The 12,065-nt window shown below is 48.6% G+C and overlaps 1 protein-coding gene across 1 annotated transcript; it reads left to right on the forward strand.

The window, feature by feature from the left end:
* The first annotated feature begins 301 nt into the window (after positions 1 to 301).
* On the forward strand, positions 302 to 7,326 carry RND1 (Rho family GTPase 1). The gene is made up of 5 exons (XM_065932141.1): positions 302 to 513; positions 1,278 to 1,365; positions 3,949 to 4,058; positions 5,143 to 5,277; positions 6,214 to 7,326. Exons 1-5 carry the CDS (start codon positions 394 to 396, stop codon positions 6,457 to 6,459), a joined length of 699 nt encoding a protein of 232 aa, XP_065788213.1. The 5' UTR covers positions 302 to 393; the 3' UTR covers positions 6,460 to 7,326.
* The last annotated feature ends 4,739 nt before the right edge of the window (positions 7,327 to 12,065 follow it).

A 12,065-nucleotide genomic window follows, 5' to 3' on the forward strand; every position in this document is an offset into this window, starting at 1 on the left:
TTTTTGACACTAATTGGTGGACACTCAAGACCATTAAATTTTGGTTCATTTCCCCCCACCCCAACCCCAATACAAACGCAAAACAACGTGGGAATTCCCTTTCAGAGGAAGCAAGAAACGGTGCAGCTTTAAGAGAAAGGGAAGGGAAAAAGAGGGTTCTGACTCAGATCCTCCTGCCATTGGCTGCTGGAGGGGATCCCACTTCAGGGATTGGCTGTGACAGAGTCCGCCTCCTCTTGTGATTGGCTCAGCCAGGGCAATATAAGGTGGCCGTACCGGCCTCTTTCTCAGTTGGAGAGAGGCAGGGAATCCGGCTGGGTAGAGTGCGGAGACGCACCTGGCGTAACCCTCTCCTTTCTGAATCCGAGTCCAGGTCCCGCGGAGGCTGCAGCCATGAAGGAGAGACGGGCCCCCCAGCCAGTTGTGGCCAGATGTAAGCTCGTTCTGGTGGGGGATGTGCAGTGTGGGAAGACAGCAATGTTACAGGTGTTGGCGAAGGACTGCTATCCCGAGGTGAGTTGCTCGCCCGCCCGCTGGCCACCTTTCCTCTTTGACCGCCTGCTGCTGCGGGTAGATTCCCACCTGCCCAGGGGAGCTGTTTCATCCCACCCCACCCCTCCCCATCCTCAGCAGCTTTCTGGCTGGAGGACCGCCCTGCGTTGGCTTCCCCTGAGACCTGTTCCACTTCTGCCGCCCAGCTGGCTCCTCCTCACCTCTTCACCCATAGGTCCCTGATCAAATCCCCTCCTACCTCTCTTCATCCTGGAGTCTGCTCTTGGGAAAGGGAACTGGAGGCATTTGAGAATCAGGGGTTTCTTCTTGACGTAATACCTGCCGGTCCCGTCACCTATTCTATGTGCTTATCCCTAGGCAGGCTTCTGCTGCCCTGCTGGTCCAAGGGACTTGTGGGGAGAAAAAGAGCTAGAATTGATTTGTGGCTCTGAAATTTGGAGACAGGCAAATCTGGGGACAAGAGGAATCCGTGTGTGTGTGTGTGTGTGTGTGTGTGTGTGTGGTGTCTCCCTGAACATCTAGGATATGGGGAGATTGTCCCTGGCAGGGAGTCTTTTACATTTCTCACTTTGATGGAGCAAAGTGCCTGAGCCTCTACACCCCTCCCTCCTGTCCCATGTGGTCCCTCCTGCCCCAGGTATCCTCTCCTTTCCTGCCACTTTAGTGTCTCAACCGAGTGAGTGGCTTCTTGTGTAGCCAGCACTAGCTGGAGGGTTCTGAGGGGTGGTACGTCCAAGGTGTGAATAGTTCCTCTCTTTTCACAGACATATGTGCCCACTGTATTTGAGAATTACACAGCCTGCTTGGAGACAGAGGAACAGAGAGTGGAGCTCAGTCTCTGGGACACTTCAGGTAAGACTGCTGGCCCCAAGTGCCCCTTTCCCACCCCCATTGGTCTGTCGCAGTTGCTGTCTCTTAGAAATTGTTTTTCTCTTTGATGGGGAGAAGGAGTATGATGCTTGCCCGGAAACTGAAAGAAAGGGACCTGAAGATTCTTTGGTAGGGGTAGGTCTTGGCTAATTCAGTTGGCTCATCCAGGGGTGCAGAGTGGATGAACCCCAGAAGCTATCACTTCTCTTGGTCTGGCTCCATCCTTTAGAGAGCTGGAATGGGGAGGTGAATGGACCTCAGAAGACTACTGGAGGAGGCAGTTAGGGCTTCTCCGTTTCCACTCTCTGCCACCCAACACATGCACTCACAGCCTTCACTGCCCCAGAGCAAAGCCAAATAAAAGGCAGGAGGCAGTGCTGGTTGTGGCAGGAGGCAGTTGTGGTTGAGGCAGGGAGACAAGTCTGTTTTGGGGGAAATGTTGCTCCTGACTCAATTTTCTCTTCTGCATTTTATCTCTGGCCACTGCTGCCTGCCTGCCTGCCGCAGCTCAGCCCCACTGTCATACCTCTGCGGCTGAGGGATGAAGCGATGCATCGTCAGTGTTTTGGAGGGTGGGGGCTCAATATGGGTCATTGTCATGTTGTGCATAGCCAGAGGGTGTTGGCTCTGACTAGGCTGAGGTAGAAGATGCTCTATCTTTCTGGAATGTGGAAAGCAATGTTTTAAGTCTCTCATCCCTAGACCTTCAGTGCTAGGCTATCCTTTGCTTTTCACTCTGACCCCCTTTCCATTATCTCTTTACCCCAGCCCTTTTAAAATAGACTGAGCTCAGAATCATAATTCAGGACTGAAAGCCAGAAATATGAGAAAGAAAATAAAATCCATTTCTCTTCAAATATGCTGAGTTTAAGGAGGAACTATAAATCACCAGGGGTTTCCTGTTACATATAAATATGCCATCCTACTCCTCCAAAGAGCTATTATTCCCATCATCCAATTTTGAGGATTGGAAAGATTGGAGGTAGGAGATGGATAATCAGAAAATGAGACGTCTCCCTTGCTCCCCACTCCCCAAAACAGAACAGAAATTCCTCCACCTGGTATGCTTCCCTCTGTTGCAGTTCCAGGGGTGGGGAGCCAGGATTCTGATTATCCGGACTGTGCTATGCTGGCTGGATTGAGCTGGAATGCAGCTTGGCTGCATGATATATGGTTTTTCATCTGCTGTACCCTGCCCACCTCTCAATCTTCCCAGAATCTTACTGCAGCTCATCTCTTTTCACTACCACCACCCCCAAAGAGCCCCTCCCCCTCCTCCCACAGTCAGAATGCAGTTCTTGAATCCCGATCCAGATAATGGAAAATCAGCAAGGTGGTCTCTATTCCCTGTGCCGCATCCCCACCCCCCAAGTTCCAAAAGGATGCCGGCTATCCTTCAGCCTCAAACTCCCTCTTTCAAATGAGATGCCCATAAGGGAGGAGGAATGGCAGGGGTGTGTGGGATGGGGCTTCCCAGCACTGGGGCCATTATTCACTTGCTGGTCTTAGGGGAGGGGGATCGCTCAGAGCCAGAAAGGAGGCCTCCTCTCCTCCTCCTTCCCCAGTGCTGCAGTGTTCTCTGCTCAGTGATACTGTGATGAGACCCCACTTCATCCCCCAGAGAGGGAAGGGGGCCGATTACTGAAGGAGCAGGCAGTTATCCCAACTCCCCTCTACTCCCTTTTTTTTTTGAACAACCAACCCCCTGCCTCAGCTTGGATTCCCCCCAGTTTCCATGGCGATTGCGGTTCAGGGAGAGGGGCTGCTTGCTATTCTGAGCACGGATTGTCTGGGTTCCAAAGCTGCTACTGTTCCCTCCCCAGGGTGGAGGGGGGCAGGTTCAACCCCCAGCCTTCTCCCACATTGGACCACCTGGGTCTGCACTGCCTACTCCCGTCCCAGTCCCCTTATTCGAGAGCCTCTAAATCCCAGCTGTTGGTGCTGCTGTCTTTAATGCCTCCCTGAGATCTTGGGACAGGGGGCTGCAGCTTTCCTTTTGCCCATTTCAGTGTAAGTTGATTTGGGTGGGAGGAGCAGTGGGACCCTGAATTCCTGATGCTCTCCCTCCCCTCCTAGAGTTCTGACCCCATGGCAAAGAAGCAGGGCAGCCAGTTATATAACAGGCAGATGTGTTTCTTCACTGGGGAGACCCTGGAGCAGAAGCCAGGAGCAGAGGTTGGACAGCAGGCAGACTCTAGAAAAGAGACCTTAAATAAGGTCTGTCTCTCTGCAGGGGTAGGAGCTGCTTCCCCTGGGACTCAGAAAACTGGTGGACCTTCAATGAAGCCCACTGTAGGAGACCCAGACAGGGCCTGATTATACTTCACCTCCCTTTTATTTTGACCTCTTTCCCTTTTTCAGGATTAAGGAAAATGACCTTCTTGCACCGTCTCGTGGCAGGTGGTCAGGTCCCAAGCTTCCAGTTGCAGCACGTTTCCCTGGGAGATAGGTGGGGCCTTCTCCCTTAAGGGACCGAGTGTGGTGTTCGCAGCGCTCTTTAGGTTTAGGCCTCTAGGGGAGGGAAAGTGCCACAATTTACCATCAGTTCTCTTTCCCCGCTACCAGGGTCTCCCTACTATGACAATGTCCGTCCACTCTGCTACAGTGACTCGGACGCAGTATTACTGTGCTTTGATATCAGCCGTCCAGAGACTGTGGACAGTGCACTCAAGAAGGTAAGACTAAATGAATTCTACCATCTCTAGCTCAGCTGGAGAACAAAAAGGAATCTTGGGGACCTTGTCATCTAACCCCTCTTTAGTAGGAAGAAATTGAGGCCAGGGAAGGAAGAGATTTGCCCAAGGCCACACCATTAGCTACAGTTTTGGGACCAGAGGGGCTTCCCAGGTGGTTTGGTGGTAAAGAATCCGCCTACCAATGCAGGGGGCACGGGTTCAATTCCTGGATCGGGATGATTCCCTGGAGGAGGACATGGTAACCCACTCCAGTATTCTTGACTGGACAATCCCATTGACACCGGAGCCTGGCAGGCCACAGTCCATGGGGTTGCAGAGTTAGACACAACTGAGTGACTAAGCGCTGGGACTAAACCCAGATCCCCAGTCCCTCTTCATCCTGCCTTTGCCCTATCCTGCACTGACCTGTCAGCGGCCCAGCAGGGGAGGGTGGTGTTGGCGATTCAGGAAGTGAAGGTTGAGATTAGAGAACTTTCTGGTGATATGGTTTGAGGGTTGGAGAAGGGGCCGTTTGGTGGCAGCTTTACAGACCTTGATCCCAGGCCTTCTGGGACTTCGTCAGCCAGGAAGGCCTGAGCTGAACTGCTGGTAGGAAATGCCTCGGTCATGGTAGTAAGGTCCACCCATACTGAGGAGTCCCAGGAAACCTTGTGGAACTAGCCCAGTTTCCCAGAAGACTCCGGGATTATCTCCTTCCCTTGGAAAGAGCCTGGTTGGCTTCTTCTTGGCTTTCTGGGCATGTGCAGCCCTTTGGGTTGAGGGGGTAGACCCATGCCCCATCTGCTTGGCGGAGAGTGAGAGATTTGTCCCTGTGCTCTCTTTGGAGACTGGGCCGTTGAATCTGGGGACAGGCTCTTGGGTCAGCACTCCTGTGGCCCCAAAGGCCTCATGGGCAGGAAGATGATGTAATTAGTGCAGTGGCGATGCTGTGACTCACAGGGAGAGCTGGGCTGGGGATAAGCGGAATGGTGTATGTGATGTTGCCAGCTGGGTTCCTCCGAGTGTCCGTCAGCCACTGACTCTCCTTCCTTCCGCCTTCCTATCTTCTTGCGTGGCTCTTCAGTGGAGGACGGAAATCCTTGACTATTGTCCCAGCACCCGTGTCTTGCTTATTGGTTGCAAGACAGACCTGCGAACAGACCTGAGCACTCTGATGGAGCTGTCACACCAGAAGCAGGCACCCATCTCTTATGAGCAGGTGTGTGTGTGTGCCCATGTGTGGGCTGGGAGTTGACCTGGGGAAGGTACAGGAGAGGGCTTGAAAAATGGCTCTTGCCCACACTCTTTCACTATAGCAAGAGAGAACTGGTATTCTGGGGGACCATCTATAATCAGCAAACGAGTTACCTGGATAGAGGTAGTGGGTACCAATTTGCTCAGATTCTTACTTCCCAGGTGGCACTAGTGGTAAAGAACCTGCCTGTCAGTGCAGGAGACATAAGTGATATGGGTTCCATCCCTGAGTCAGAAAGATCCCCTGGAGGGGAGCATGGCTAACCCACTCCAGTATTCTTGCCTGGTGAACCCTATGGACAGAGGAGCCTGGTGGGCTACAATCCATAGAGTTGCACAGAGTTGGACACGTCTGATGTGACTTAGCATTCATGCAGGCACATACTATAGTTTTTCAGGTGAGCCATTCCTGTGTGTGCCAGTGCTTCTCAGGGGGTTTATTGTGTGTATGTATGGACCACCTTCATTAGAATCACTAGAGGTATTTGTTAGAATTCCTGACTCCTTATCTGCAGAGTCATTCTGGGAGAAAAGTATGGGAGTTACATTATAAATTAAGTCCCTGGGCAATTTTTTATGTATATGGGAAGGTAAGGATCATTTCTTTAAACCAGTCTTTCACATTACAATCATCTGAGTAGTTCTTTAAAATACTAATTCCTAGGTTTAATCCCCAGAAATTCCAATTTACTTGTTCTGGCATCAATATGGTTTAAAAGTGTTCCAGGTGACTTTAAGGTGCAGTCAGGCTTCACCTTCAGAAAATAATCAGTAGAGGGTGGTGGTGGGAGCCTGGCAGTTGGGTCCCTTGGAGCAGCTCTGGGGAGGACCACTAACCTGAGAAAGCAGGGTTTCAGAGCTATTTTGAATCACTCCATGGATGACCTCACTTCCCCTGCAGGGCTGTGCCATTGCCAAGCAGTTGGGTGCAGAAATATACCTGGAAGGCTCGGCTTTCACCTCCGAGAAGAGTATCCACAGCATCTTCCGGACGGCGTCCATGGTGTGTCTGAACAAACCCAGCCCAATGCCCCCGAAGAGCCCTGTCCGAAGCCTCTCCAAGCGGCTGCTCCACCTCCCCAGCCGTTCTGAACTCATCTCTTCCACCTTCAAGAAGGAAAAGGCCAAAAGCTGTTCCATTATGTGAAGTGGGGGTTGGAGAAGGGAGACAACCTCCCACTTCCTCCCTTGGGTTGCAGAGGCACGGGGAGAGGGAGGAGGAGACAATTTAGGACTCTGGACATGAGATTTTCAGATGGCCACGGTGAGGGCTCGGAAGGAGACAGGAACGAGACAAGGAAAGAGCCAGGCCCGGCTTGAGGACCTGACACTGAGAAAGAACCATCACACCCCAAGCCAGGCACTAGGTGGTGGAGGGGGCGGCTGCCCCAGTGCCCTCTGCTCCAGTGACAGAAAAGGTGTGGGGGTTTGGGGGGCATGCTGGCCTCACGGCTTTGGTTGGGGGCCTACAGGAGCCTCACTTCAGCATCATGCCTCTTCCACACAGCGTTTCCATGCAGGCCAGGGGATGGGAGGGGTCCCTGAGCCCTTCCCTTCCCCTCTGAGGAGGCTGCAGAGGAGTGGAGAGTGCGGAAGCCAAGAGGCAGCTCTCTTGGGAGCTGAGCCCAGGTGCTTCATAACTGGTAACTGAAATCAGAAGGCAGGAGCTGGTCAGAGCCACTGAGAAGGAAACCTCATCTTTGCATAGCCCATGCCTCATGGAGAGGTGACATCATACATTCGCATGCTTCTCACCTGAGTCCCCAGGGTCCAAGGGAGAAGCCCCAGACCCCCTTCTCTTGCAGTGTGGGGGTGGTGGTGCTGCAGGAGGCAGGGCTGGGTGGGGGTCACCAGACTTTTTCTGCCCTTAGGGCAGTATAGCTGGCATTTGTTTTATAGACTCTTGTCTTTGGAACTGGGGGGAGGGGGGAGTGTTTCAATCTGTTATATGTTCTGTGTTTAAAGAAGAAAACCTATTTATTAATTAAATATATAAGACATACAAAGAAGTTGATCCATCTTCTTAGTTTGTTTCTTGGTTTCCTTTAGTCTCCGATACTGAGGAGAAAGGGGTGCTGGGGTCCCTTCTGTGCGTTGCAGAGGGGCTGCCTCCCCTGTTCCCTGGCCCTTCCAGCAAGGATCTGCGCCCTCTCCCCACATCCCTGCTTCATCCCCTTCCCCACCCATTTCCTGCTAATCAAGTGATGATCTCCTTACCTCTGGAGCAGGATTTCTCAACCTGGGAACCAATGACATTTTGGAGTAGCTAATGCTTTGTGGTGGGGGCTCTCCTGTGCACCCAGGAGATGTCTAACAGCATCCCTGGCCTCTCCCTGTGAGGTGTCCAAAGCACCCTGAGTTGTCCCAGCCAAAAACGTCCCCTGCATTGCAGGTAGATTCTTTACCATCTGAGCACCAGGGAAGCCCAAAATGTCTCCAGGTGTTGCTAAATGTCTCCCAGGACAAAGTCATTTGGGGTTGACAACCATTGCCCTGGAGAGTCTAGAGGAGAGAGACAAAATCCAGTGAAAGCATTAGATGGAGAGCCAACCCCACCCCTACAGAAAGTGGACAGGCTGAAGCCAAGGCTGGGAGGTTCCAAGGGTTCAGGTCTCCTCTGAATTCAAGGTGAGGTGATGCCTTTTGCTTTCTTGACCTTCTGATTCCAAGGCCTGTTGATGGCAGCTCAGGGGCCTTATTATCTCTTCTCTTCAGCTGCTTATAGCTCCTTTTTTCTAAGTTTCATACTGTACTGGAAATAAAAATTTACTGTGTATTGCATACTTACTATGTGCTCAGCATTGTGCTGAGTGCTTTACCTTATCACATTTTTTTTGATTTAATATTAAAAAAAATCTTATGGTAGTTTATTTACAGTGTTGTATTCCAGTGTACAGCAAGGTGATTCAGTTATATATTATTTTTCTTATTCTTGACCATTATAGTTTATCACAGGATATTGAATATGGTTCCCTGTGCTTTACAATAGGGCCTTGTTGTTTATCCACCCTATGTATAATAGCTTGTATATGCTGATGCCAAACTTCCAATCCTTCCCCCTACATTATCACATTTCACCTCATAAATGAAAATAACTAACATTTATTAAATGTTTACTATGGGTCAGGTGTGCTTATAAGTTCTTTATGTCTCTTCTTGTGATAACCCTACGATGTACTAATGCCATTCTACAGACAGGAACACTGAGGTTCAGAGAGATTAATGTGCTTAAGGTCACACAGATAGAAAGTGGTAGAACCTGGATACAAATCCAGGGAACCTGGCTGTAGAACATGCACTTTAAAAAAATGAACCATTTAATTTTTTTTTCATTTAAAAAAATGAATGCCTTTAAATTCTATAGTGCTGTGCAATTTTTAAGTTTCACACGATTTCAAATAATCCCATAAAAACCATTCTTTCCCCCACCCCTATATTGCCCCTTCACTCTCCCCACTGGTAACCAGTAGTTTGTTCTTTACAGAATATGCGCTTTTTACTGGTCTTCGATCCTATGGTTGTAGTGGTGTTATGCACTTGCTCAGTTGTGTCTGACTCTTTGCGACCCCATGAACTATAGCCCGCCAGGCTTCCCTGTCCATGGGATTGTCCAGGCAAGAATACTGGAGTGGGTTGCCATTCCCTTCTCCAGAGGATCTTCCACACCCAGGGATTGAACCTGGGTCTCTTGCATTGCAGGCAGATTCTTAACTATCTAAGCTACCAGGGAAGCCCATACTATCCTATCCTGTGAGGCAAATGGTCTTATTATCCCTATTTTATAAATGAGGAAATAGAAAAGCCAGAGATGCCATATAACTTGCACAAGATCGTACTCTAGTAAATAGTGGAGTCAGGATTCAAACCCAGTCTCTGTGTTAACTAACTCCATGGGTCCTTTACTGCTAGCCATGTGGTACTGAAATAGGAGACTATAGTTATGAACCCTTAAAGAATGTAGTCCTTTTGTCTCCATCTCCATAGATGAATATTTGTGAAAGAACTAGCAGGGTAGGACAAACCATGCAAGTATTCTTTTTTTTTTTTTAAAAAAAAAAAAGGTTGTTTTTTTTTTTTTGGCTGCACTGTTAGGCATGTGGGGTCTTAATTCCCTGACCAGGGATAGAACCCCCACCCCTTGCATTGGATATGGCTTCTTAACCACAGGACTGCCAGGGAAGTCCTGCAAGTATTCTTTAAACTCAATGTCTCACAAATATCATGAGAAAGCTATGTGCAAGTACTAAGGGAACTCTGCCTCTATGCACTTGGACAAGCTCAGTTTTCTGGGCCTCAATTTATTGATCTTTAAAGATGATTGAGAATGGTAGCCTGAAAATGGGGACAGCATCTAAGCTGAAGTTAAATGAACTTGGACTTGAATCCTGGCTTCATTCTTTTAACTATGTGGACTTCAAAGGTATAATTAATCTTTCTGGGCCACAAATCTCCTTATCACTAAAATGGAGATAATACCCATCTTATGGTGTTAGAACAAGTGAAATAAGTAATGTAATTAAGTATCCAGCACAGAGTTGGGCAATAGAAAAGAAGATAACAGTAAAAAGCAGCAGCAGCTCTACCCCTTGGTCTGATTGTTAGCTCCAGTCTGTGAGTGGAGAGCCCTCCAGTGTTCACTGGTGAATTACACCTGATTGATCTTGGACAACTTTTCCCTTCCCTTTTCTAAGGTCCAAGCGGGCAGATCAAATGCTTCAGAGTTCTAAGAGCAGAAGAGTGCCTCTCCTGGGGTTACTTTGGGAGTTTGTGTAGTGAGGTTCCGAGTTGGTTATTTGGGCTTACTCCAGGCTTTGCTTCAGCAGCACTGAACACATTCAGAGAGAAAAACCAGACCAAGAGCCATGTGGGATTGAAACCCAAAAGCTTGTGATGGGAAAAAAGGAAAAGAAGGAGACATTAGTTACCTCCTGGTCCATGGTGCTGCAAAGTGTCAGACATGACTGAAGCGATTTAGCATGAACGCATCTATCTAAACTGTCCTAGAAGTTGTCAAGATTTTTGTTTTGGGGAGGAAGGGAAGTAGAATTATTAACCACAAGACCAAAGAGAAACAAAATGAAACTACAGTTTTTTGGGGAAAAAAAGCTCATTGGAGGACTGAAGAGAGGGAACTAGAGAGAGAGAAGAAAAAGTATTCAGTCAGTTCAATTGCTCAGTCGTGTCCGACTCTTTGCGACCCCATGAATCGCAGCACGCCAGGCCTCCCTGTCCATCACCAACTCCCAGAGTTTACTCAAACTCATGCCCATCGAGTCAGTGATGCCATCCAGCCATCTCATCCTCTGTCATCCCCTTCTCCTCCTGCCCCCAATTCCTCCCAGCATCACGGTCTTTTCCAGCGAGTCAACTCTTCGCATGAGGTGGCCAAAGTATTGGAGTTTCAGCTTCAGCATCAGTCCTTCCAATGAACACCCAGGACTGATCTCCTTTAGGACGGACTGGTTGGATCTCCTTGCAGTCCAAGGGACTCTCAAGAGTCTTCTCCAACACCACAGTTCAAAAGGATAAATTTTTCGGTGCTTAGCTTTCTTCACAGTTCAACTCGCACATCCATACATGACTACTGGAAAAACCATAGCCTTGACCAGACAGACCTTTGTTGGCAAAATAATGTCTCTGCTTTTTAATATGCTAGCTATGTTGGTCATAACTTTCCTTCCAAGGAGTAACAGTCTTTTAATTTCATAGCTGCAGTCACCATCTGCAGTGATTTTGGAGCCCCCCAAAATAAAGTATGACACTGTTTCCACTGTCTCCCCATCTATTTCCCATGAGGTGATGGGGCCAGATGCCATGATCTTAGTTTTCTGAATGTTGAGCTTTAAGCCAACCTTTTCACTCTCCTCTTTCACTTTCATCAAGAGGCTTTTCAGTTCCTCTTCACTCTCTGCCATAAGGGTGGTGTCATCAGCATATCTGAGGTTATTGATATTTCTCCTGGCAATCTTGGTTCCAGCTTGTGCTTCTTCCAGCCCAGCATTTCTCATGATGTACTCTGCATATAAGTTAAATAAGCAGGGTGACAACATACAGCCTTGATGTACTCCTTTTCCTATTTGGAACCAGTCTGTTGTTCCATGTCTAGTTCTAACTGTTGCTTCCTGATCTGCATACAGGTTTCTCAAGAGGCAGGTCAGGTGGTCTGGTATTCCCATCTCTTTCAGAATTTTCCAGTTTATTGTGATCAACACAGTTGAAGGCTTTGGTGTAGTCAATAAAGCAGAAATAGATGTTTTTCTGGAACAGATTCCAAAGAGCAAGAAAGTGAAAAGGGCAGGTCCTATCTGGGATGTTTAGAAAACTAGGTGCCACAGCCCGAAGATACTCTTTCCAAGAGGCCTTTGCAATCCACTGTGTGAGCTCATTTCAAAATGTTCAAAATGCTGTAACAGTAACTACAGTGTTACCGCTGGGGCCAGGGTTGTTAAAAATGTCCTCCTAAAGCTGGGATAGTCTCACACAATGAACTGTCCCACCCTCCCTGGTAAACACTAGGCTGCTCCTGTAACTTAAATTTTCATTTGTCCATCTGTAAAATGGGGCTAATAATCTATCTCAAAGATTTTTTTAAAAACCGGCTTCTCCACAAATGGTATAGTATTTATCGCTGTTACTACAGTTACCTAGTTGTAACTACGTGCTATTGATATGTAAGGAAAGCCTTACATTTCTCCGTTGTAAGCCACGGGCCATGATGTCGTTAACTACAGTTTCCAGGAAAACCAGCATACT

This window comes from Muntiacus reevesi, chromosome 4 (assembly GCF_963930625.1).
Source record: "Muntiacus reevesi chromosome 4, mMunRee1.1, whole genome shotgun sequence".
Lineage (NCBI taxonomy): Eukaryota > Metazoa > Chordata > Mammalia > Artiodactyla > Cervidae > Muntiacus > Muntiacus reevesi.

What these genes read in the sequence shown, in the direction of transcription:
- RND1 (XM_065932141.1), top strand. Translation starts at nt 394, where the DNA reads ATGAAGGAGAGACGGGCCCCCCAGCCAGTTGTGGCCAGATGTAAGCTC. An exon ending in TGGACAGTGCACTCAAGAAG is followed by an intron (nt 4,059 to 5,142) that starts GTAAGACTAAAT and finishes GTGGCTCTTCAG; the next exon opens with TGGAGGACGGAAATCCTTGA. An exon ending in CACCCATCTCTTATGAGCAG is followed by an intron (nt 5,278 to 6,213) that starts GTGTGTGTGTGT and finishes CTTCCCCTGCAG; the next exon opens with GGCTGTGCCATTGCCAAGCA.